This window comes from Gallinula chloropus, assembly GCF_964237585.1.
Source record: "Gallinula chloropus genome assembly, chromosome: 1".
Lineage (NCBI taxonomy): Eukaryota > Metazoa > Chordata > Aves > Gruiformes > Rallidae > Gallinula > Gallinula chloropus.
In genome coordinates this window covers 149,367,604-149,392,330 of record NC_140085.1, presented here as the reverse complement: position 1 = coordinate 149,392,330, position 24,727 = coordinate 149,367,604, and the positions used below count along the sequence as shown (strand labels likewise).

The window sequence follows — 24,727 nt, the reverse complement described above, 5'->3', positions numbered from 1 at the left end:
CTGAGCTTGAAGGCAGGGTATTCTTCCATCCGTGCTCCTCTTCTGCAGGTAGCTCACTGGTCTGCTCTAGGGCAGTGGTCTCCAAACAAGGGTGTAGAAGATGATCCATTTTGGGAGGGTGTGCTGAAATTTTTAAAACTTGTGTTTATTTCTGTAAATCTAAAAAATTAGAATAAAAATAAGGCTTTACTAATATTTAAATTATTTTTTGCCACTGATGCCCTTACTTAGTCTGTACCTCAGAGTCCCATGTCCAATGGAGTTCACAAGGAGCCCCTGGGGGCAGAGAGGGTGTTTGACAATGTGAGAGGTTGCCAGCAACACCCTCCCTCATTCCTTTGCTTTCAGCGTATTGTGAAGGACTGCAGTTTGTGCGCTCAGTTAAGTAGATTTACAGATTATATGTAACCCCACAAAACAGTCAAGTAGTTTGACAAGATTCCTGCAAAGAAACTGCAGATTGAAGATACTAATAGAGCAAGCACAGGTGAATAACAAGAAAATGCAAATGCTTTCACTCCTAGTATGAGCTCTTCCTCAGCCACATTAAGAAGTAAAAGAAATGCCACTTTAATCAGATCTGACAAAAAGTAAGCCCCCCAAAATTATCAGGACTATTTGAAATATGGATTTACATCTGTTATCATTCATGATTAACCTGACCCTACATGCTTTAAGATGTCAGCTAGTGATAGCACGAAGATATGATAAGCAAAACATCTAAAAACTGACCCTCCAGAACATGAAGAAAAAACTCTACAGTGTTTTAACATTGTTTAGAGTCATGCAACACTCGATATTTTGCAAAAGTACTGTACAAAATTTCGCTAAACTTAATGATAAATCTTCAGAAGTCTCTTTTGAGGGTTTCTTTAATAGTGAAAGACAGAAAACCATGAGCTCCCTCAAGTGAGAAAAACTTGTCCTTCCTGACACAGTAAAAATAGCTGAAATAATGAACAGAAAACAAATTGGCAACAAAGTAAAACTCTTTTTGGGCAAATGCTATTGGAAGATGCATAGAAAACATTGTGCATTTCAGAGGCATGGATGTATTTCTTTCCTGATGTCAGCGACTAGGGAACTGGTCTGGAAATCTGCAAGAGAACTGATGAATGAATGACTTGATCCTTTTTAAAATATATGGCTCATGGAGTGAACATTTGGGAATTGAAGCTCATGCCGTTACAGGCAGTGGCATTCACTGGGACAGTGGTTGATCTGTGAATAATTAGAATGCTTATTGGTAGACAATTTCTGCTAGTTTTTACTTGGCACTTTACATCTCCACAATCCACAGCAGCAGATCTTTCTTTCCAAAGGCACATAGTCATTTTCCATCATGATGCATCATAGCAAATGGCACACTGTCTTTAGATGTGGCTCTGCCGTGTCATATAGTCTCTCAGCAGACAGGTCACCAGTCCTCTGAGCTGGAGAGTCTCCCTCCCAGGGTAAAAGACCCACCAACTCCCCACAGTTCCCTCTGCCACCAGAATGCTGATGTCAGGTTTAATTACTTCTGGTTTGAGGTTACCCATTTAGACAGTGGTATTACAAATAACTATACTGAGAATGTCTGGAATGGCATTAGTCATCTTCAGAGTCTAGTGTTGTTGATTTGTGATTAAAGAAGCACTGATAACACATCAGTGGTTTAGTTACTGCTGAGCACGGTGTCCAGGCTTTCTCTGTTTCTCACTTCCTCCCCAGCAAGTAGGCTGGGAGCTGACACAGCCAGGACAGCGGATTTCAGTTGACCAGAGGGATGTTCTGTGCCACACATTGTCATGCTCAGCAATAAAACTGGGGGGTGGGAGGGGGTGCCTTTCCGAATTAGCTGTTGCTTAGAGACTAAGTGGGTATCATTTTGCTTATGGGAGGTGTTGTGTGGTTGCCTTTGCATCATGTGCTTTTTTACCTTCACTTAATAAACTGTCATGATCTTGCTTTTGCTTTACCAGATCTCTCCCCTGTCCTGCTGGGGTATGAGTGAGTGAGAGGCTAGTGGATGCTTACTTGTTGTCTAGGACCAACCCACTAAATAAAGTGTACTTAGAGGTATTCAGAGGGAGAATTCCTTATCGGCTTTATGCTTTTGCTTTGTTTTTAACTCAGTTGTAGGTGTTAAACCTTGTGAAGATTTTAAAAGTGAGGATTTTTTTTTTCTTTAATGTGTTTGTGTGCTATATAGACCTTTGTATATAGGGAGAATGACATGTCCTTGTAATGCACATTTAAAAAACTGAAATATTAGGACATACCTAGAGAAGAATACAGAAATTAGCAGTGCTGTTAAACTACTCATGTATTTCCCTTGCAGATTTGTTGGTCGAATAAATGTTTACCATGATATGAATGAGCCTACTGCAAGGTAGGGAAAATCCTGGTTTTCTACTCTTTTAAATATTTTGAGGGTTGAATAACTATCAATAATGAGAATTACTTTTATTTCACCAACACTGTGTTGCTATGTCTTATTGATAGACGACTTCTCTTCCAAGTTTACAGACTGTAATTTCATTTGTCATAAATATTTTATCTTTTAATCAGTTAGATCTATGTCTTTATTCAACTTCAGTTTTTAATTGATATGTATCTGGTTTGTAAATTATGCTGATACGATTTTGATAGTACTTTGATAATACTGCCTCATTAGCATGAGGTCCCAGTAGTGTATCAAACACTATGAATAGTATCACTCATATATTTCTCTCATTTTATTCTTCTTGGAGGAGATTGACAATGCGAAACATCATGTTTAGTTTTACTAAGGGTGTTTGTACATTTGTATAAAATGTCCATGATGTTATATGTGTGTTCAGGAAAGCAACAACCAGGGAAATGCATTTTGCTTGTGGTACAGGGAGGCATCTAGAGGGGTCTGCCTCCTCTGCAAATTCACCCCACAGTGAGTGCGGTGTATTGTGCTCAAGGAACAGTCTGTCGCCCAGGATATTCCAAATGAGGAATAATGAAGCAGTACAGAAGAGGCATGAGTCTTTCCATGTTTTCTGCCTTGAATTTTCTGTCTGCCCTGCAAGGAAGAGACTTGCTCTACCAGATTTAGTACATGACCTTGACACAAAGAGGCAAAGCAGTATGAGGGAAAGGCTTCTTGCTTGGGTGATACCCTAGTCCCCAACATGTAGGAAGTTACTTCATTTTGGCCAAGTGCGTTCCTAACCTCAGTGTGTCTGTAAATATGTGAGTTTCCATCTCAGTAAACAAAGAGAAGGGGAAACCTGGTTGCTGGCTCTGTCAGTGTCACAGCTCCTAGTAAACACCCAGGAAACATAATAACCTCGCTGTCCAGAGTGACCAACTTTAAGCTGTTCTGGGCTCTTGTCTTCATGGCATCCATCAGATATGACAGCCAGGCAAAGCCCTGGCCATGTGGGCTGTTCTAACCACAGCTGCTGCCTACTTTCAGGGAGCAGACATCCTTTCCTAAGAATCCAACTGTCTTTTCCATGTTGAATGATGTTTCATGTAACAATGAATGCTATAATCTGCTATAAAAAGTTTTTTTTTTTTCTCCTTTCACTTTTGACTAATACAGATGGATGTAAGTGGACTTGGGTGGGAGAGGAAAGGAAAGCAAGCAGAAAATACCTTTATAATGTCAACTGCAATAGATTGATTGACCTGTGTATGTCACTGTGAATGAGAAGAAATTATGTGACATTAAGACTTGTGTTTCCTGGACTGCATTGTTAGAGCAGTTGCTATTTTTTACTATATTGGGGTATAATGAATTGTAAGCCAAATTACTCCTACAACATCACTCCACTGTTTTGAGTGGAACTAATTTCAGGTTTTACATCAGAGCCATAAGGCCCTACATTTTTTGTTTGTTGAGAATTTCTTGATTTTGGGGACTTTGGTACCACAAGAGTGCTTTGAATAACATTTTAAAATGCTGAACTTCTTGTTTCGTGTCCATTGCTGTGTAGTCTGACAGTCTGCATCCGTGCTGTTTATAACGTGGTCCTTAGTTTTGCACTCAGATGGTGATTTGTATTACGTGTTATGCTCGAAAATATTATTTTAAATTGCATGGGGATTCTTATGTTGATTTCCCTACTCCTCAAATAATTGTCTTTGTGCTTTGAAATATATACAGTAAATGCCAAACAGTACCTTGTATGCCAGTTATACTTAAAATAAAATGGAAGCATGTATTGGCCTTGTAACCAGTTCTAACATGCAGAACACTACAGTTTACAGAAGCCTGAAAAAGACTTGAACCGGTATTTTTAAAAATAAGCACCTTCCAATTAGGGTGATGAGTTTTTATTTAGGTACCTACATATGTGGTTTTTAGGTGCATTGGTCTAAGTCTTGAACTATGAAATTATGAGGTTAATTTTAGACATCTTTGTATTTTTAAAATTTTCATTTAAAAGCTTTAAATATTGCCTGGTAACTTTGTTACACAAAACAAAAATATTTGGATAAAACTAATTTCCTGGTTTGTGTGGCTTCCAAGGACCACTGTTTCTTTCTAATGTTTATATTTTGTAATACTTATCTTTGCAGGCCATTAGGATCTGAAAATCTGCTTCTTAGAGGAGCCACTTTAAAGAATACAGAAAAAATCTTTGGTAAATATTTCATTTGATTATTTAAAATGGACCCCGAAGTAATAAGTAAACATCAAACAAGGCTGTAACCCTACAGTTACTACTGAGCATATGATTTCTGTGTAATCACTAGATTTACAACTTTTTACTAGAGTTTACTGTTGCTGCAATGGCAGTAAGTAACTATTAATGATGTGCATTGAGTATAGAGGTTTTGGGGAGGGCAATTTTATACTTGACTTTTCAAGGATTAGTGAAGATGACTCCACTTCTTCATGTAAATATATGGCTTTTGACCAAGCTCAGTGAGCTAATATTGTTCCAAAGCAGTTAATAAGCCTGGTGAAAAATTTTAGATCTGTTTTGCTCATTTGTAAAACAGATACCCCAACCAGATATAAATATGGACGATTAAGAAAAAAAAATCCACTCAAACAGTTCCTGATCAAAATTAGACTTGCTGGTAGCTGGTGTATTTTGTGTGTATGAATTGTCTTTGTTTCATGGAGAATTTTGAAACAGATGTGAGTTCTGAAATTCTTCAACAAAGCCTAGAGGGAATGGCAGTTCTGTTGTAACAAGGCACTCTTTGCTGTGACAAAGATGACAAGGATCCAAGTCATCCTCTATCAAATACAACTTTCATATTCCCAAGAAAGAGCCTAGATAGCCATGATGTATTTATACTTAGCCTAAACCAACAAAGTCTTGAAACCTTTTTCTCCACAGAATGTAAAAAGTATATATTAAACTTGCTCTCTCTGCTTTTAATTGTAATCTAAAATAGATGAACTAATACTTTTGTATTTTGTAGTAAGTATTTCTGTAAACTTCGGAGAATGGTTCTGATATGCCTGTTAGCTTATGTATCAGGCAGAAATGTTTTGAGTATGAGTGGTTGTTTCTGGTCTGTCACACACACAGACACACACACTGCTATTATCCCAGCACAATGTGTATCTTTAATTATTTTATTTTAGCTTGTGCTGTTTTAGTAAGTACTTTAAATCCATATTCTTGTTTACAGCTTCTTTTAGTTGTTGCATTTCATCTTCTGAAGTATAGTGTCTCAATCTGTGTTATCAACAGGAAACAGTAATGCTAAAAGATCAGTCTCTCCATGTATTAGTACATTTTGTTGAAGCAAGCAAAAGCAGTGGCTGCCTTTTATTCTTCTTGGATGTATCCTGTAGTTTAGCACTATCTGGATTTTCTTTTACAATTTATGACTTAGGTTTGAAATGTAAAGGCAAAAAAAAAATCTTCAAAAAGACAAAGGGATTTATTCAAAACTCTGCTTTGGTTTGACTTTGATACATAGCAACACGTTAGCAATTGGGAACTGCAACTCTGGAATGGGATATAAATGCTGCTTAAAAATTCCCTCTAATGACCCAGGTATTAAAGCCATTTCTAGATTTTTAATATAATCCAAATCCTTGTGCTTTTTCTTCAGGCTACAGAGAATTAAAGAAGTGACAGTCTATTAATAATCAAGTGAATTGTGGTTTTTATGAAGTTACTGTACTGTACAATCTTTAGTAAAACAAGTTGTCTAATTTCAGGTGTTGCTATCTACACTGGCATGGAAACTAAGATGGCATTAAATTACCAGGCGAAATCACAGAAGCGATCTGCTGTAGAAAAGTAAAATTTCTAGCATTTATTTTGGGGGTGGAAAACTGCATGTCTGAATGGTGAAATAAAGGCAACTGGGGGGCGAAGGCTGGGGGCTAAAAATGTATATTTCATTGATTTAAATTTTTAAAAAAAGTAGTACAGAGACTTAAAACTTGCCCTTTTGAGTATAGCTTTTTTTACTTATAAAAGAGTCACATGATGCCATATAAATGAGTTTCTCCATACTGAATTTTTATTAAATATTAAATATTTTTTAAAAACACCTTAATGTAATACCATTTAAAGAGATGATGTGTTTGTCTATTCTGGAAGCCTTTTCTTTCCCTGGTTAGAGTACACCTACTGACAGCTTTCCAGGATTAAGTGCTTCAACACCCTAACATTCCCTTTCATTGTAATTAAGTCTTGAATTCAGTAAAAATAACTGTTTTGATGCACTTCACTTTGGATCAACTACAGTAACGCAAAAACTGGCCGTGGCAGGCTTTCCACTGGCTAAAATTAGGAGTTCTGTATAGGTGTATATGATGGGAAAAGACAACACCGCTATTCTCAAGGGTTGAGCTGACACTGGTTGCTTACTTTTTAAAAATAGGGTTATTTTCTAGTCCTAATCTGCTGTCTGAAATCATCAGCTCTGAGTAAGGTGTCCAACCTGGTGAGGGGCACAAAAAAATCATTAAGGCAAGATGTACTGTCCAGCTGACAGCCTTTCTCTTACACTATGACTGAGCAGTGATGATGTGTTATTGATGTATAACCCGTGGCTTTTAGTTCATGCCCATCATTATATAAATATACTTTTAAATGAGAAGTGTTCTTGCTCTTTCTTTTTTTAGATCTGTCTACAAAGAGTTAAACTATTACAGCTGAATAGCAAAATGTTCTCAGTAGATTTCTGTTTCTATAAAGTGCTTATATGAGTGTTGGTTTAGGGAAATGGCATAAAAAGGTCTTCAGATACAAGCCTGATTATACTGCTATGATTCCATCTATGCTGTTTTCACTAATGTACTAGGTTTGGTAATGTGTCCCACGCATTTTGGAAACAATTGTAACAGTTAACATTTTAAATGGAAAATGGTGCTCAGAAATGTTTTTCTTCATTGGGAAAACGCTGCAGAAAAGTTACTTAACATCACAGCATTGTTAGACTTGGTTAGGCTGAAGCACAACTATAATATAGTTTAATAAACTCTGTAGTTTATATGCTAATGAAATTTTTATTTTGCTCTTTTTTTCTTCCATTTTTTCCTCTTTTTTTTAGATCAATGAATGTATTCCTTATTGTATACCTCTGTATTCTCATCAGTAAAGCACTAATAAATACTGTTCTGAAGTATGTCTGGCAGAGCGAACCATTTCGTGATGAGCCATGGTATAATCAGAAAACAGAGCCAGAAAGGAAAAGAAATCTGGTAAGGAAAGAAATTAAAATTTAAAAAAAAAAGTTTCAGCAAACACTTAATCTATAAGAATTGTTACTTTTTTTGCTGAAGTGGTGACAATATATTTGTATAAATCTTGTGTATTATACTTCTGCACTTAAGCTGTATGTGCAAATTTAACTGATGAGAAGGTTTAGTATAAAAAGCTTCATGAAAGTCTTCTGAAGCATACTGTCATTGTTGTGAATTAGTGGAGAACTGACTTCAGGGTAGTACTGAAAAGAATCCCACAGTTCTTGACAATAATATAACAGACATGTTTAAAAGAATCTGCTCTAGGAATCCCTATAAAAGGAAAAATCTCTGTAAAAGGAATCTCTGTAGAAAAGGCTTAATTTCACATAGCCCTTTAACTCTGTCATGAGCACTAGAGATGAACACTCTAGTTGCCAGTGTTTGATGTCCTTACAGGAGCAAGGACATAGCCCAGAATAGATACCCAGATGATCCAAAGTAATGAACACACTACACATGATGTACACATGATGTGTTCATTACACACTACATCATGTAGTGATGCCTAGGCATGTTCTAGATTTCTCATTATCACCAGTAACATTCTTTCAAACTGCTCACCAGTTTGAATACACCTCTAACAAGCCTCCACCACTGAAAAAATCAAACCAGGTTATGTGCACACATTCAACTTGTACTGAATGAAGGAAGGGAAACTATTTATTCATGAAATGCTGTCTGAAAGTTACAAAATTTGGTCATCGTTGAATGATTTACCATAGTTTTATAGTATTTTTCTGGTACTTTGTGAATGCACTTTTTATTGTTTTCTTTGTTCTCATACAAGTGTTCACCTCTCTCATTAGTTGCTCTAGAGCTTTATGATAATGATGTTTAACTGTACTTACTCCACACCTGTGTGTCTGTAAAGAAAAATACAAGGGTAAAACAAAACAAAAACCCCACCAAATTAGTCGTGATGTTGTCATGAAAGTATTAATCCTGTGCTGAACTGTGAGCTGAGAAAGGTGTTGCTTACTGTTTGAAAGTTGATTAGAAAAAAAACATTTGCAAATGTGTGTAGTCATCTTTCAGTTTTTGACAGTCCATGAAAAAACCCCCCACAATATTTTTGTCTTGTTTCTTTGTCAGTTTCTTCAAGCTTTTACCGACTTCCTTGCATTCATGGTTCTTTTCAACTACATTATTCCTGTATCCATGTATGTCACTGTGGAAATGCAGAAATTTCTTGGTTCTTATTTCCTTACGTGGGATGAGGAAATGTTTGATGAGGACACAGGTGAAGGACCACTGGTGAATACTTCTGACCTCAATGAAGAGTTGGGACAGGTAAATTTCACAGAATAATACATTTTTGCAATGGTTTCTACTTATTTTTCCCCCTTCAGCATAGTGTGGTTTTCTTTAGTGCTGATTAATTTTAAAAATAAAGTTTGAGATCTTTCAAAATCAAAAACTCTGATTTCTCAACCAGTCAGTGGAAGTCAGTGTTACTGTAATAGTAAAGGATAAACACATTAAGTAATGATTTCTCTCCATTGACTGTGGATGGACATTATATCAGCATTTAACTTAGAGTAAAAGTCAGAGGAAAAACCCCACCTTTTGGACTGGCTAGACTGATAGCAAATCTTCCACCACAGGTTTCATCCAGTAAAATGATTGACTATCACTCTCATTTTGCAAAAGAAATTCTATGTGGGTTTAGGCTCTTCTCCCAAGTAACAAGCAATAGGACAAGAGGAAATGGACTCAGGTTGTTCCAGGGAGGTTTGGATAAGAAGAAAAATGTCCTCACTGAAAGGGTTGTCAAACACTGGACCAGGCTGCCCAGGGAAGTGGCTGAGTCACCACCCTGGAGAGATTTAGAGGATTCTATCTGTGATGTTTAGGGACATGGTTTAGTAGTGGACTTGGCAGTGTTGGTTAACAGTTGTACTTAATGATCTTAAAGGTTTTTCCCAACCTGAATGAGTCTATGATTTTATGTTTAGATTCTGTGTTAAGAAAATCATCACCTTGACAAATACTAATATTTTTTGAGAAAATATTTAGGATCTGCCTTAATTAAAAAAGGGTTTCATATAAATAATTCTGTGTATTTTCTTGGTTTTGTACAATCAAAGTAGTAATTAAGCATTTAGGGGCACAGGGCTATTTGAATTAAAGGTCGTACCAAGTATTTGATTATTACAGGAGACAGTCAGCACTGTCTCCTATAAGATCCACATTGAGAAACTGATGAATTAAGGGCTAGATGAGCAGACAGTGAGGAGGATTGGAAACTGGCTGAATGGCCGAGCCCAGAGGGTGGTAGTCAGCTGTGAAAAGTCTAGTGAGAGGCAGTATACACCAGGGATCTATAGTGGGTCCAGTCCTGATCATTAACGATCTGGATGACAGGACATAGTGTACTCTGGAGGCCAGTCAGTTGGAAAGCAGCTTAGTGGAAAAGGGCCCAGGGGTGCTGCTGGGCACAGAGTTGAACATGAGCCAGCAATGTGCCCTTACAGCAAGGAAGGCCAGGGGCATCCTTATCTGTATTAGAGCATTGCCAGAAGGTGGAAGGAGGTGATCCTTCTTCTCTGCTCAACACCGTTGAGGCCACACCTGAAGTACTGGGTCCAGTTCTGGGTTCCCCAGTGTGAGAGATGTGGACATACTGGTGGGACTTCAATGAAGGGTCATAATGGTGGTGAAGGGACTGAAGCATCTTGTGTGAGGACAGGCTGAGACAGTTGGGACTGTCCACCCTGGAGAAGGAAAGGTTCAGGGTCGGCTGGATCACATGACCTCCAGAGGTGCTCTCTGATCTCAATCATTTTGTGATTATATTATAAAAAATAGCCCCAGAACAAGAACCCTCCTCAGCACTTGGCATTATTAGTACCAACCCAGTGAACTAAATTTTGCATTTACACTTTTGAATTCTACTATCCATCATATTTCTAATGAAGGCTTTGATTGTGTATCATTATTTGTGCTCGTAGCAAATACTGTCATAGGGATATACACACTGTATTCCTCTTTTCATGTAATGAGTGTTGATCCTGAAGCAGCACACGGAATGAATAAAAGACCTTTGTTGGATAGCATTTTGTATCTTGTATAAGTGTACTATGAAACTGAATGTAGGAGTTGAGATGAAAGAAATCCATATAAACTCTGTCTGCTTTGAGAAAAGGTGAATATGCTTGTTGTGTCCAGAGATAGCAAACCACTGGAAATTGCCTTTTCAGATTAATGAATATTAGAAAAGTCAATCTAGGAAGAAAGTTTACATATCTAATAATGTCTCTTATGACTGAGAAGAAAAATCTGGGGGTTTTGGATGCACTTGATAAATGTTGAAGTTTGTTAAACAATATGACAAATACTAAATAATTGGCTTGCTTCCAGTGTTTAGTTCCTAACCTTAGTGGTCTCAGAATATAAAATATTTACATGTAATCTGTATACAGTACTTAACATCCAGTATCCAAAATTGAGCTTGTGCTGATCTAGCTGTTTTGGTTTATAGTTCAGATTCCGTGTTTATTTTTGATGTTGCTATCCTTAGTTGTTGTTATCCTTAAATTCTGGGGCTAAGTGTAAAAGATAAAATTAATTAAACATTCAATATTGAGGCAAAAGGGTAATTTCTGGGGCAATAACTGTGTCCATGTGTATAACTGTATGTGACCATTAGTCCAGAGTCCTCATTTAAACTAACATAATTGTAGCGGGGAATTATGATACTACCCTAAGGACCATTCTGACAGTAACTGGTCCAAATCCGGGCATGCACATCAAATAATGATCCCTTGGAAAAGGAATTTGTGTGAATTTTGTTTCCATAAATAGCTGCCTTGCAGCATGACAGACATTTAAAAGCCAGTAGGAGCTTGAGAGAAGAGTGAAAGTAGGTTAAACACATTTATATGTGTTATGAGGCAAAAAATTGGTTCGCTGATACCTTTGCATGGTAAAATGTTTCAGGGGCCACAATTGTGTGGAAGATGACTCCCAAAAGAAATTGTAGTCTTCCTTTTCTGAAAGAGCCTGCATAAGGATCTTTAAGGGAAGATGTAACCCAGTAATAATCTCAGTTTTGTTACGAGACCTTGGAAAATCTCTGTTCATATTCCTGCTGTTTTCAATTTGTGCTCGTTTGCAGATCGAGTATGTCTTCACAGATAAAACAGGAACGTTAACTGAGAACAACATGGAATTCGTAGAATGTTGCATTGAAGGGCATGTTTATATCCCACATGTCATCTGCAATGGCCAAATTCTCCATGATTGTACAGGCATCGATATGATCGATTCATCTCCAGGAGGAAGTGGGAAGGTATGGTGACTCTTTCCACGTTCTTGTTTTTTACAGTGAAACGTGAAAATGGGACTCTGCTGATGAAAAGAGTGTTGGCAGTATAACATCCTTGAATTTCACTAGCCAAAGAGATAACTGCAGCAAATTCATCACAACACAGACGTTTTCCTTGCCTTGTTTAGAGTAAGATTTAAGGGCTTAACAAGAAGTTTCCCAATTTACTGTAGCTGTAAAACTGAATTAAATAGAACCCCAAAAGATAGAACTTTCTTTGGTTAATAGCTAAAGAAACATAATAGCTTGTTTTCCATCTAGCATTAACTACAGTAAGGAAAGCAAGGCAGGAAACTCCTTGAGGGGGAAAATAAGTGCTCGGTGCCAACGCTTTGTCATCACTGAATGAAGATGTGGACAGAGAATGTTTTGCAATCAAATCAAATTACTTTTAAATGTGATTTAAAGTAGTGACATCGGAAATGTGCAACACACAGCATGCAAGGGCTGGGGCTTTTTTGTGGTGTAAAGCAAAGTTGGTTAAAAGTTAAGGAGACTTCACATGTCAGCTGATGAGCAGGGTGTAAACGGGCAGGGTAATCGTAACCAAAGGACAAGATGTTTTTAAATGTATCAGGTCATACTTTGGGCATACCTCTCACTATGGCAAAACTAGGCATCTTAAAATATGTTGCCTTATGGCACTCACCCATGGCTCTCAGAATGGGGCCCCAAGGTACACTGTGTATTTATCTTGGAATTGCAATGACACAAACAGGTTGTATTGAACAGCATAGAATAAGATTCAGACACAACCATACAGGTAGAATACAGCCAGGTATCCATGAAATAGAAATCTCTCTCTGGTGTCAGAAGCTTTCATTACCAAACCATCTGAAACTTCACAGAAGTTATTGGCTTCAGCTGCCAAAATGTCCACGTTCCTTTCATTTTATCTATCTCTGAGAGGTGTGCAAGCTGCATAAGAAATTGAAATCTGTAAAGCCTGATTACACTTTGTGCTGCAGGTGCTGCATCCCTCTGTCAGGACTTGGGAGTCTTCAAATTTTACCTTGACTGGTATTTGGTACAGGTTGTTAAAATGTAAGCAAAAGTAGAGAAAAACCCCTTTAGCCACAACTGGGCTCTCAGAGGAGGCAAAATATGCACACGGTATATATTGGGCATCCGCACCTGTTAAGCGTGGTAAGGTTATCACTGGGAAAGGTTTGGGTCCCCACAAAGGGCAGGTGGCCTGGAAGAGTTTACAAAGTGATCACTTGAAAGTGATAACACATCACAATCATACCTTTTTTTTTTTCCCTCAGGAGAGAGAGGAACTGTTTTTCCGAGCTCTGTGTCTTTGCCACACGGTTCAGGTAAAAGATGATGACAGCGTAGATGGCTTGAAGAAAAACCAGCTCTCAAGGAGATCTTGTATATATATTTCATCATCACCTGATGAAGTTGCTTTAGTTGAGGGAATACAGAGGTATGTGTGTAAATGGGTGGTATGCTTAAATCTAATCACTGGAGTTCAAAGTTGTTTTCAGCTCAAAAATCATAACAGCAAACACCAACTCATCTAGAGCTGATGATTTTCTTAACATAGTCATGCCTATTCATATTCATAAATAAAAAATTTAACAACAGTTTGGGGGGTTTATGGGATTGTGGGGTTTTTTTTGGTGGTGGTTTTGGTTGTGGTTTTTTTTTCCCTCCCAGAAGAAAAGCTTGGTCTTAAATCCTTGATATGCTTAAACTGGACAATTACATATTCATCGTATTCATTCACTTGATGTGTGTTTCATTTTACAGACTTGGTTACACCTATCTAAGGCTGAAGGACAATTTTATGGAGATCTTAAATCGAGAAAATAACATAGAGAAGTGAGTGGTTAAAAATACAACAAAATAGACTGATGAATTTTTACTGGTGTTTTAAATAAATCATTCTTTCACTATACATTAATTTTTAATTTGGAAAAGTCAGAAATTGTACATTTTAGTACAAAAATAAGTGATCTACTAAAATTTTTAATTGCAATTTTAGTCTTCTGCTTTAATAAATTATATTGGCTATACATCCAACATGCAGAAAAATTCTGTTTCAAGTAATTAGGAGCTGAGGGCCTCCCCTGCTTATTATTCATAACCGACTGTGCCATTCTGTACTTGTTCCATAGCCGATAGTACTCAACACAGTTTTCCATGTTAGAAGGCATGTTGTATTTGATGGACTCGAAGTCATAGAATCATAGAATCATAGAATGTGTAAGGTTGGAAGGGACCTTTAGAGGTCATCTAGTCCAATCCCCCTACAGTAAACAGGGACATCTTCACTAGATCAGGTCGCTCAGAGCCCCATCAAGCCTGACCTTGAATACCTCCAGGGATGGGGCCTCTACCACCTCTCTGGCCAACCTGTCCCAGTGATCTACCACCCTCAGATTGAAGAGCTTTTTTCCTAATAGCCAACCTAAATCTCCCCTTTCCTAGTTTAAAAGCATTACCCCATGTCCTATTGCTACATACCCTTGTGAACAGTTCTTCCCCAGCATTCTTACAGACACCTTTCAGGTACTGGAAGGCCCCTGGAGCCTTCTCTTCTCCAGGCTGAACAAGCCCAACTCTGTCAGCCTGTCTTCATAGAAGAGGTGCTCCAGCCCTCTGATCACTTCTGTGGCCCTCCTCTGGACATGCTCCAACAGGTCCATGTCCTTCTTGTGTTGAGGGCTCCAAAGCTGGACACAGGACTCCAGGTGAGGGCTCACCAGAGCAGAGTAGAGGGGTAGAATCACCTCTCTCCATCTGCTGGCCACACTTTAGATGCAGCCCAGGATGCAGTTGGCCGCCTGGGCTGCAGCTGCACATTGCTGGCTTATGTCTGGCTTTTCATCCACGAGCACTCCCAAGTTGTAACCATCATTTTAGGAACCTAGAAAAGCAGAGTTTTTTAAAAAATGTTTGTTTCTGTTTCAGGTTTGAATTGTTAGAGGTTTTGAGTTTTGATTCTGTGAGACGGCGAATGAGTGTAATTGTTAAATCTTCAGCAGGTATGGCTGTCACATTCTGTTTCTTCTTAGATGTTTTTGCTTCACTTGAATTTATTTGAGGTTAATCAAAGAGTTAAGCATTAATCAATCACAGTCTGTGTGCCTGCCTTTATAAAAAGGAGACAGGGTACCAGCATGAGTGCGTATGTTATAAAAAAGTTGAAAGAAATCTTTTTGAAGACTTAGTAATTCAAAAGGCTATTTTTGAAGAAAGATATATCTGACCATTTTGAATTCCACTCTCTCTTTTAGGTGATATATTTCTGTTTTGTAAGGGAGCAGATTCTTCCATATTTCCTAGAGTTAAAGAAGGCAAAATTGAGCAAGTACGGTCCAGAGTTGAACGCAATGCGGTGGTAAGATTCTGATTGATCTGTGTGTGTGATGTCAGTGTCAAAAAATATTTAAGTGTTCAGACCTCCTGCTTGATCTGGTTAACAGATTTGTCTTCCCAGGCACCGAGGTTATTCTGTAGCAAAGAGCACACAGGCTGTATGGATAGCAGTCTGTATTATTCCCTTTTTTGAGTCTGTCTTCAATCTCATCTTCCAGACGTCAGTTGTGGTGAGATCCAAGGGCATTACAGATCCACAATTCTGTGTTATGCCAGAGGTCATCAGTTAGCTTTTTAGGGTGACACTGTGGTGGTTTGAATTAAGCTTAGAATGAATTGAAAAACTTCTCAGAAAATCTCACCCCTGCTTTCAGTCCCCAGCCCTAGCAATTGTGATTTGCTGCCTTTGATTGCTTTACAAGCTCTGAAAACAGAAAATCCATTAGAGCACAGTGTAGTAACAAATGTGCTGCTTCTGGGGAAACAGTGCAATGGTCATCCTTGTGCTTACATTTTTACTTGCTGAAATCGAGCCATGAGCCTGATCACCTTTTAAAAGAAACTCAGAACTTGGTTTTACCTAAAAGGTAGGGTTTTGAGTTGTAAAATACTGAATTTTGCTGTATCAAAAAATACGTGGAAACCATTGCGATGAACGTGACTGCCAGTCTTATAAATAGGCTAAAATTTGCTGGCATCCAGTACTCAGGCTGAAAGGAATTACTATTGCAGGTATGGGGAAAATAATCTACAGTGTTACCTGCTTTAGTTTTGAAGGGAAACTTCAAAACTCTGTCAAAGTGCTGTGCTGAGCTTCACTGTATGAACCAGCTGTCTGATCATCATAAGTGAGGGAGGCTAATGAAGCTGAAATAAGTGTTTACGTATCGTATCCATCTAGCATCTGCCAAGAGACATCCAGACCAACAGCCATTTCATCATCCTGGATGATTGGAAATAGGGCTGGCTCCCACATACAAAAGCTTCCGAAAGAAGACAGAGGCAGCCACCTGACACCTGCCCTGATCGTTAGCAGGAGTTAGGGAGCTATTTAAATACTGCCTGGATTGCTAAGGAGTAACTATACAAAGACCCATGGGATTAAAGTTTATGAAGATAAAGTGCCAGTTAAATGGTGGTGTGAGAGGCGATATATTTGAGGTAGCAAAACATCCTTTCTTTCTTATAGCAGCTTTTTCCAGCCTTACACTACTGTTACACTATTATGCTACTATTTACATTATTATATTTATTCTGACTCATCCTGCCTAATTATACACCTAGGGAAGAAAACCTTTACCTTGACTCTTCTTTCCCTGGTAAGCTTATATGTCAAGGGCTGCACAGAATCAAACTGTCCCTTGTTCTAGTCTAGACGATACTGTACTGTTCTATGCTTTCCTCCACTAAAAAGTGATCAGTGGGACTCTTCACGTTAATAGTAAAATCATTCCAGTTATTTGAAATACACCAGCATACATCCCAGCAAGAAGTCTAAGAATAATGTTCCAAGAGGCATTTTGTTTGTTTTGATTGCATTCTTTAGGAGGGGCTGCGAACATTGTGCGTTGCATATAAAAAACTTACAGCAGAAGAATATAGCAATGCACAGAAGCTGCTTCAGAATGCAAAGCTGGCCCTCCAGGACCGGGAAAAGAAACTGGCAGAAGTGTATGAGAAGATAGAAAGAGATTTTATTTTACTTGGTGCTACAGCTGTTGAAGATCGGTTAGTACACCACTTAGTTTCTAATGTTCAGTGATGTTACCAAAGTAGTTGAAGACTTGTGATTTTTTCTGGAGTAGAGATTTATTTAAAAAAACCCGTTACTTGAAACAATTTCATACCCTCAGCTTAGTAAAGTTGCAGGTAGTAACTTTATAATTGAGTAAGCTAGTAACAATAGTTAAGTTTACAAAAAAGAGTATATTTGAGCCATTTACATGCAGTTCACGTAAGACCTTATTGAATAAATTTTAGAGAAAAATTTTGGAGGAAAGAACTGCAAAATGGGTATGGAGGAGGTAAAGGAAGAAATTTTAGGTCTTAAAGATTCAACAACTATTGAAACTGGGAGGTAACTTTATAACTCATCAGTTCTTCATTGTTTGATGCTATTAGCTGAAAGCACTGACAGTCTTTTTATTGAAGTATTTGTCTGGAGAATTAAGTGTCATGTCTTTAGCTGTATAAGTAAAAGGTGAAACATTGAGTACTTTGAAAGTGTCAAAATTAATTTTTCACAATGTAGCTATTTAGAATGTGCTGCCCCCTTAGACATTTTTAGATTGAGACATTTTTTTATTTGGTATGGGAAATCTTTCAATAAGGGCCTCTGATTTTCCCGTTTCCAAGCAATTGCTCAATGTGTGCTGTCACTTGACTTCCACAGACTACAAGAAAAAGCTGCTGACACTATTGAAGCACTCCAGAAAGCTGGAATTAAAGTTTGGGTTCTGACAGGAGACAAAATGGAGACTGCTGCAGCTACCTGCTACGCTTGCAAACTCTTCCGGAGGAATACGCAAATCCTTGAGCTAACCACAAAGAAAATCGAGGAACAGAGTTTACACGATGTGCTTTTTGACCTAAGCAAAACTGTCCTACGACACAGTGGCAGCTTAACCAGGGATACTTTCTCAGGGTAAGGAAAAAGTTGAATTTTCAAGCCAGGAAAGAGCTTCTATGTATTTGATAAACAATTAAAGGATTGATTGATTACCTTAAAACCAACAGTTTCTGTTGTTAAAGTGTGAGTTGTTCCATGGCAATTAAGTGTAAGTTAATAGTTCTTTCTTAGTCTCATTGCTTGTCCTGCTTTAACTGTTAGAAATCACAACTGACATTGTAATTACACATTTTTCCACTACAGAAATATTTATTCTTGGAAAAAATTGCTCTATCTGATTTTTGAGAAAGAAGTAGGTGTGCTCTATTCCAGTAATCCAGAGTTAGTAGATGCAATGGGACTTTCTTGGTCCAAGACCAAGGCCACAGAGAGCAGCAAGATATGGCCTTCTTTCTAGGGAAGATGATGCTACATTTACAGACAGGTGACAGGCAACAGTATAGGGCCAGATCTTCTGGTGTGTGTAAAAAATACTTCAAGTGCTCTAAATTATAAAGAAATCGTTGACTGCTCTGTATTTTGCATATCCATAGAAGGATAGGCAGCATGTATACAGGAGTTAAAACATCACATGGAATAAGACAGAAAATGGCATTAAGGAGCAAAAACCAGGTATATTGTAAATTATGTCTCATACAGGTAGTAAATTAGTCTACTTATTTGAAGCTTTATAGCTGGTACACATTACTTGATGTCTCTTTGCCCACTGTAAAAACCTAACAATTAGATTCTAAAACACTTCAATCCTCTTAAGATGTTAAGAAAAGAAATTATGGATCTTGGGGACATAATGGTGCGTATTTGATTTGTTTTTTTCTTGTTAATATGTAAACAGCTAGGGAGTACAGTTTATACATGTTTGTAACAACAAGCTAACAACCATTTGCGATATTATTTTAACAGAGAGTTTCTATAACTTTTAGTTTGAAGCCCTGGGCCAGAGCACTTTGCTTAGTTGTCCTTACACTTTAAATCCCTTTGGTCTAGTGAAGATCTTTTGTATATTCAGTTAAATAAATCATATGTCTCTTTGTCATCTGTACAACATTTAAATCCCACACATCTTGCAAGGTAGGTTTAAACCTGTTTGCTTAACTTTCTGTGCAATACCAATTTTCTAGACATTATGAGTCCTCAGAATTTTTTGACTTTCACTTGAGAATAGAAGAATGTGCTAAGATAGTGATAGCAGGATTTTGCGTGAATGTTCAAATTCAGGATGAAAAACTTCTATTATACTACATCAAACATTCAGTACATTCCCTGAACTTTATAACAACACATTTTTGGCTTGATGTCATCATATAATAATGATGTTGCCCTGTTTGTGCCACTTTCTGTGAACTGTTATTAAATGTAGTTTACAGTATTTTGTATTATTTGTTAAAAATAGCTTGTGTTCTAGCAGTGAAGATGGAGATGATGAAAATGCATTAATATTAATAAATACAGTGTTCTCCTCACAAACACTGGGCCTGGTGAAACTGTTGAAAACCCATGTGCACTAGTATAACCTTGAAGCACTGGAACTAGAGCACAAGTAAACCTCAGTGTATGTCTGTACAACTCTCACTGATGAGCTGGAGCCTGCTGCTGTTGTGTAATGCAGGCAAAAATGCAAGGTTGCCCTGAAATAACTAGTTTGGATGCCAGAGAAAACTGCTCGTGTAGTGCAGACCATCTTCCCCCATTGTTCTGTATATGTTACTGTGTGAACTGTGCTTTGTGTGACCATGGTTACGCTTCTGTTATGCCCAAATTATTAATGGTAATGGGTTACTATATATAATAATATACTGTAGTGTTATACATAACACATAATTATTATATCTTAGTATTATAATTACAGGTATACCTGTATTAGACATGGCCACTCTGCTAAAAGTGAAGTATACATAGTGTAAATGTAGATGGTGCTTGTCTTTCCAGGCCAGTAAGACTCTTTGAAGCTTGTCCTTCAAAGCATCCAAAGGTTTACATCCTTAAATGCAGACCCTTGGGGAAAAAAAAAGATAGTTTCCCTCATCAAAATAGATTTCATAGTACCAAAGACATTTCCATTCTACTTTTTTCTCTATATTATGGAATGTGCCACAAAATGATTAACCTCAGCTCCGTTTACCTCACTGCAGTTCTTGGAGCCCTTTCAAAACAAACTGAAAGGTCGTGAATTACACTCTCAGACTCATTGGTGAAGTCACTGAGGCATCAGATTTCTGTCTTTGAATGAGTGAAGCACTGAATAGTTTCAACATAATCTAGAATTTTTATATGTCATAAATAGCAGTTCCATGCAAGGAATTTCCTTCAGAAGCATATTAATTTTGCAGTATCCCATGCTCATTATTTTTTCATTAATTAATTTCCACAAAAAGCGCTATTGCCAAACTTAAAATGTGTCGGAGAATTTTACAGTGACTCAGTTTATATTTTATCCCTGAACAGACTTTCAACCGATATGCAAGATTATGGTTTAATTATTGATGGAGCAGCATTATCATTAATAATGAAACCCAGACAAGATGGGAGCTCTGGTAACTACAGAGAGCTCTTCCTTGATATCTGCAGGAACTGCAGCGCAGTGTTATGCTGCCGAATGGCACCTCTGCAAAAAGCACAGGTTTGGATTTCATTTCAGAATTGTTCATTAGCTGTGTGGAGATGGAAGTATGGGAAGTTAATATGGTGGAAGACATATGATAACTTTAAATGTTACCATTTGCTTTTGTAGCTTCTAAAATGGAAAAAGCAAGGAAAAAAAAAAAAAAAGAGGGGAAAAATGTCTCCTGGCAAGCAATTTAGATAATGGTATGCTAAAATGGTACCCAGCTGTGCACCTGAATTTGATTTATGTACATATTGTGCAAATTTTATGGTTGGTACATGCTGATAAATGAATATATTTAATGAACTGAACTAATTGCTTCCTTTTTAACCTAACAAGCTTTGAATAGCCTACTATCTGTTGATCCTACAAGAACCTGCATTATTTATTGCTGTAGAATGATAATTCTTCTCTAGTTTTAACACGTGGGAAGCCAAGAAAGGCAAATCCAGGCAGAAAAATGTCTGTAGATCATTTTTAAGTACCTCTTGACTTTTGTGTACTGGTATACGGATTTATAATATGAAACATCTCAGTACAGGTGAAGAACTTGGAAACAAACACTGGAATATATGCTTTTTTTCCCTTTCTAACTGTTCTGTCTTTTCATCAGTGCTCAGGGTATGATATATGTAGCCCTTATTCATCTTTATGCAGTGTAGTTGCATTGGATAATGTTTTTGCTTCCCCTCACAGAATTTCTTATATAACTACATTGTACAATTAATTAATGACCACTTATGCAAAATAAGCAAGCCATTACAGGGAAGAAATTTTAACACTATTTTTTTCCAGATTGTAAAATTGATTAAGTTATCAAAGGAGCATCCTATCACATTAGCAATTGGTGATGGAGCAAATGATGTCAGTATGATCCTAGAAGCACATGTTGGTATAGGTAAGTGTGCTTTTTAGAATATTAATTCAAAATGGAATGGCAAAAAACATTTACCTCTTGAAAATTATTGACACTGTCAAAGAATCAGGTTATGTATTTTATAGACAACATGTAGTGAATTTACCCTAGGAATTTTGAGGTACAGTGGTGATCTCTTTAGATCAATGTCATAGCATTTATTGTATAGTTTTTCAAATAATCTTTGAAACCTTTGAAGTAGTTCTTCAGCCATTAAACAAATTGATCACTCTTTCTTTTAAAGGAATCATTGGCAAAGAAGGTCGTCAAGCAGCGAGAAACAGTGACTATGCAATACCTAAATTTAAACATTTGAAAAAAATGTTGCTTGTTCATGGGCATTTTTATTATGTTAGGATATCTGAACTTGTGCAATACTTCTTTTATAAGGTAGGAAAATGCTTATTCCAATTACATAAATCGCAAAGATTACATGGTAATAACTAACTATATACGGTGTCTGCAGTCAATGGTACAAAAAGCAATAATTCAATAAAGAGATTTTTTGAGTGTCAGATGCAAAGTTGAACAGGTTCATTATTTTCATCCAGACCATGAAATGAAACAGCTTTTCTGTCTATATATTCTATAGTCCATGGTATGTTTAAAAGCAAAATTTGCCTTGTGCTTCTTTTTCATTTTCTCTCAGAAATTCCAACACAAGACTGTTCTGCTCCTTTTCAGTACTTTCTGAGTTGTCTCTGCAGCAGCCGTTTAAATATAGATGGGAGTAGTTATTTGAGAACTCAGCATAACTTAATTTACATTAGTTTCTAAACTCAGTGGAACAGTGTAGGTGGAGAAAGTATAATGTGCATCCCCCTGTTTAGACAGGTTTTTTATGTCTCAGTGTTGAGATCCAGTCAAAGTTCTTCAGTAAGCAGAGAAAAGTTTAGAAAGGAACCTTCAGCAGATAATTTGAAGTTGTAGTGCTTGACTGTATGTCTAGTTAGGAGAGGATGAAGTTTGGAGTCACAGCTCGGAAACATCTGAAAATTACTTTTCTGGGAACCATACTACCAGAGTACCCACACCTGCCTATCCAAATTTGCATTCTACTGTGGATTGTGCCTTATTTGCCATCCCTTCAGTGAACTGGTGCCTGGGTCACAATATTCACTGCCCTTGAGTTTAGAACCTGTAGCTTTCTAAGTTTATTTTCAAAATATTTTAAGTATTTTTCTTAACCGTACTACTGTAAGATGAGAATACCACTGTTTAATGTATGCAGTTCTTTCCACTACTCTTGCAGTGTTTACTGTTCTTAGTGTTATAAAATGATGATCTACGTAGCTGTAGCATTGTACAGCATATAAATTAGTGCTTATGTTACACTTGACGACTGTCTTACTTTGTCTTTCAGAATGTCTGCTTCATTTTTCCTCAGTTTTTATATCAGTTCTTCTGTGGGTTTTCACAACAGGTTAGTTGGTCTTTTTCCCTCACTGCCACATTTAAAAAAAAAAGGGCTCATTTAATGTTGTGCCTATACAGCTAAGAAAAATTCTGGGTTAGTTAACACATTGTACAAAGTAGAACATTGCTTTTGGTTCACAAGGTTTTCAGTGGCAATTGTGGTTAAATTAGAGAAAATAATTTCCTGAATTATTGTGAAAGCAGTGTTATTTTCAAAGTCAAAGAATACAGGAAACCAAAATTGGGAAATGGCAATGCAAAGTGAGATGGCTGTGGGAAATGTAGAGCCTGCTAGGCTTTAGCTTATTGAACATGGACAGAGGCAATCCTGAGGGAGAAGCAATTGAACCAGTTGGTCTTTTTTAGAACTCAGAACGAAAATGGAAGAATAAACTAGTGTGTACAGGTGTGAATTGCAAACTTCAGACAAATAGTGGCCTTCAATGAGTAGAAAAGAAAAAAATAAAGACAGAAGGAGGAAAGTGAACTTCTGCTTACCAGAAAAGTGCCATCATTCAGGAGAAAATCCAATATTCTCCTTTCTAGAGTTTTGTTTATATACTTTTCCCCATTGCTGTCATCTAATTTGTGCAGAAGAATCTACCTCTTCTTTCTTCTGAATAAGGGAGCGAAAACCAAAGGAATGAATGACCAGACTTAGACAAAAAGAGGATTAAGTCTTCAGGATTAAATTGGACAAGAGGAGGATTTAATTGGGGGAAAACAGTACTGTTGATTTGAATTTGTGGAATGTCTCAAAACAAAGTTTCTGGAGGAATAAAAATGATGGAACTTTTCTTTTTGGTCTGTTTTGGTTGTAATTTCATAGGTATATATCAAGTGTTATGGTTAGGATTTAGGTGTGAAAGCATGTGTTGATGAAAATTTTGTTTAGTTTCCTCTTCTTTTCAATGTTAAATATAATTTTGAATCAAAGTGGGGGTGTTGACAGCAATTTTTACAGTGTAAATTATCACCAAATAGATTTTGGGAAATAGCTCTATGGGGTGATGTGGCAAGTTACAGTGGTTACGTATGTGTGTGGTAAAATATTTCAGCAGGAAGAAGAATCAAAGACATGTTGGGATGTTTTTACAGCACATTGCAGTCACCCACATCTGAAGAACCCTTGGAGTACTTTCCTCTTCCTCCCTGCATGTGTCTGTGTCATACAGACGTGGAAGAGATAAAAGGGGTGGTGGATGGACCAGAGGGAATTTCTGCCTCTACAGGAATCTGCTGTTGTTCAGTTTGGGTAGTTTGGAGTTGGTCTTACAGTTGAAACAATAGGAGGGGCCCATATGTGGAGGGACCCGTATTAAATTGATCTTTTAGCTGACCTTTTTTTCTCCAGATGAACAGGGTACAAGTACAGAGTTGTCTTGTATCAGTTAGCAGCTCTTTGGGATATTTGCATCCATTCTGCAAGGATATAGTTTCCTTTTTTTCTGAAGAAGTTGATTTACTCATTTTAAATCAAGTGCCAAGCAGTGTAACGTGTTTGAAAGTTAAAACTAGCTAATTTAATTTCTCTTCTGCCTACAGACTTTATACGATACTGCGTATCTAACACTGTACAATATCAGCTTCACTTCCCTTCCTATCCTCTTGTATGGTCTAATGGAACAACATGTCAGTGCAGACACACTCAAGAGAGAGCCTTCCCTATACAGGTAAAATTACTACCTCCTGACCCAAAGTTTGGCTGTTCAGCTGTGGGATCTGTCTCTGTTACCACCAAAGTCCTCAGGATTTCTGTACCACCAGGTTAGAGTAGAACACAAGGTACCCTGCCACAGAAGGGTTGAAGACCA

At 37.4% G+C, this 24,727-nt stretch overlaps 1 protein-coding gene across 2 annotated transcripts in view; it reads left to right on the top strand.

Annotated features, from left to right (window-relative positions):
- Positions 1 to 24,727, top strand: part of ATP11A (ATPase phospholipid transporting 11A) — a gene marked incomplete at both ends in the record, with an annotated part of 124,179 nt that overhangs the window by 85,160 nt on the left and 14,292 nt on the right. For both annotated transcript variants that reach the window (XM_084267121.1, XM_084267122.1), the window contains 17 exons: positions 2,324 to 2,374; positions 4,543 to 4,607; positions 6,152 to 6,233; positions 7,495 to 7,645; positions 8,783 to 8,980; positions 11,808 to 11,981; positions 13,286 to 13,449; positions 13,776 to 13,847; positions 14,940 to 15,013; positions 15,266 to 15,369; positions 16,894 to 17,075; positions 17,740 to 17,991; positions 20,422 to 20,596; positions 21,377 to 21,479; positions 21,742 to 21,887; positions 22,861 to 22,920; positions 24,459 to 24,586. In XM_084267121.1, coding sequence (XP_084123247.1) covers positions 2,324 to 2,374; positions 4,543 to 4,607; positions 6,152 to 6,233; positions 7,495 to 7,645; positions 8,783 to 8,980; positions 11,808 to 11,981; positions 13,286 to 13,449; positions 13,776 to 13,847; positions 14,940 to 15,013; positions 15,266 to 15,369; positions 16,894 to 17,075; positions 17,740 to 17,991; positions 20,422 to 20,596; positions 21,377 to 21,479; positions 21,742 to 21,887; positions 22,861 to 22,920; positions 24,459 to 24,586 — 2,181 coding nt within the window. The remainder of the gene's footprint in view (positions 1 to 2,323; positions 2,375 to 4,542; positions 4,608 to 6,151; positions 6,234 to 7,494; positions 7,646 to 8,782; positions 8,981 to 11,807; positions 11,982 to 13,285; positions 13,450 to 13,775; positions 13,848 to 14,939; positions 15,014 to 15,265; positions 15,370 to 16,893; positions 17,076 to 17,739; positions 17,992 to 20,421; positions 20,597 to 21,376; positions 21,480 to 21,741; positions 21,888 to 22,860; positions 22,921 to 24,458; positions 24,587 to 24,727) is intronic.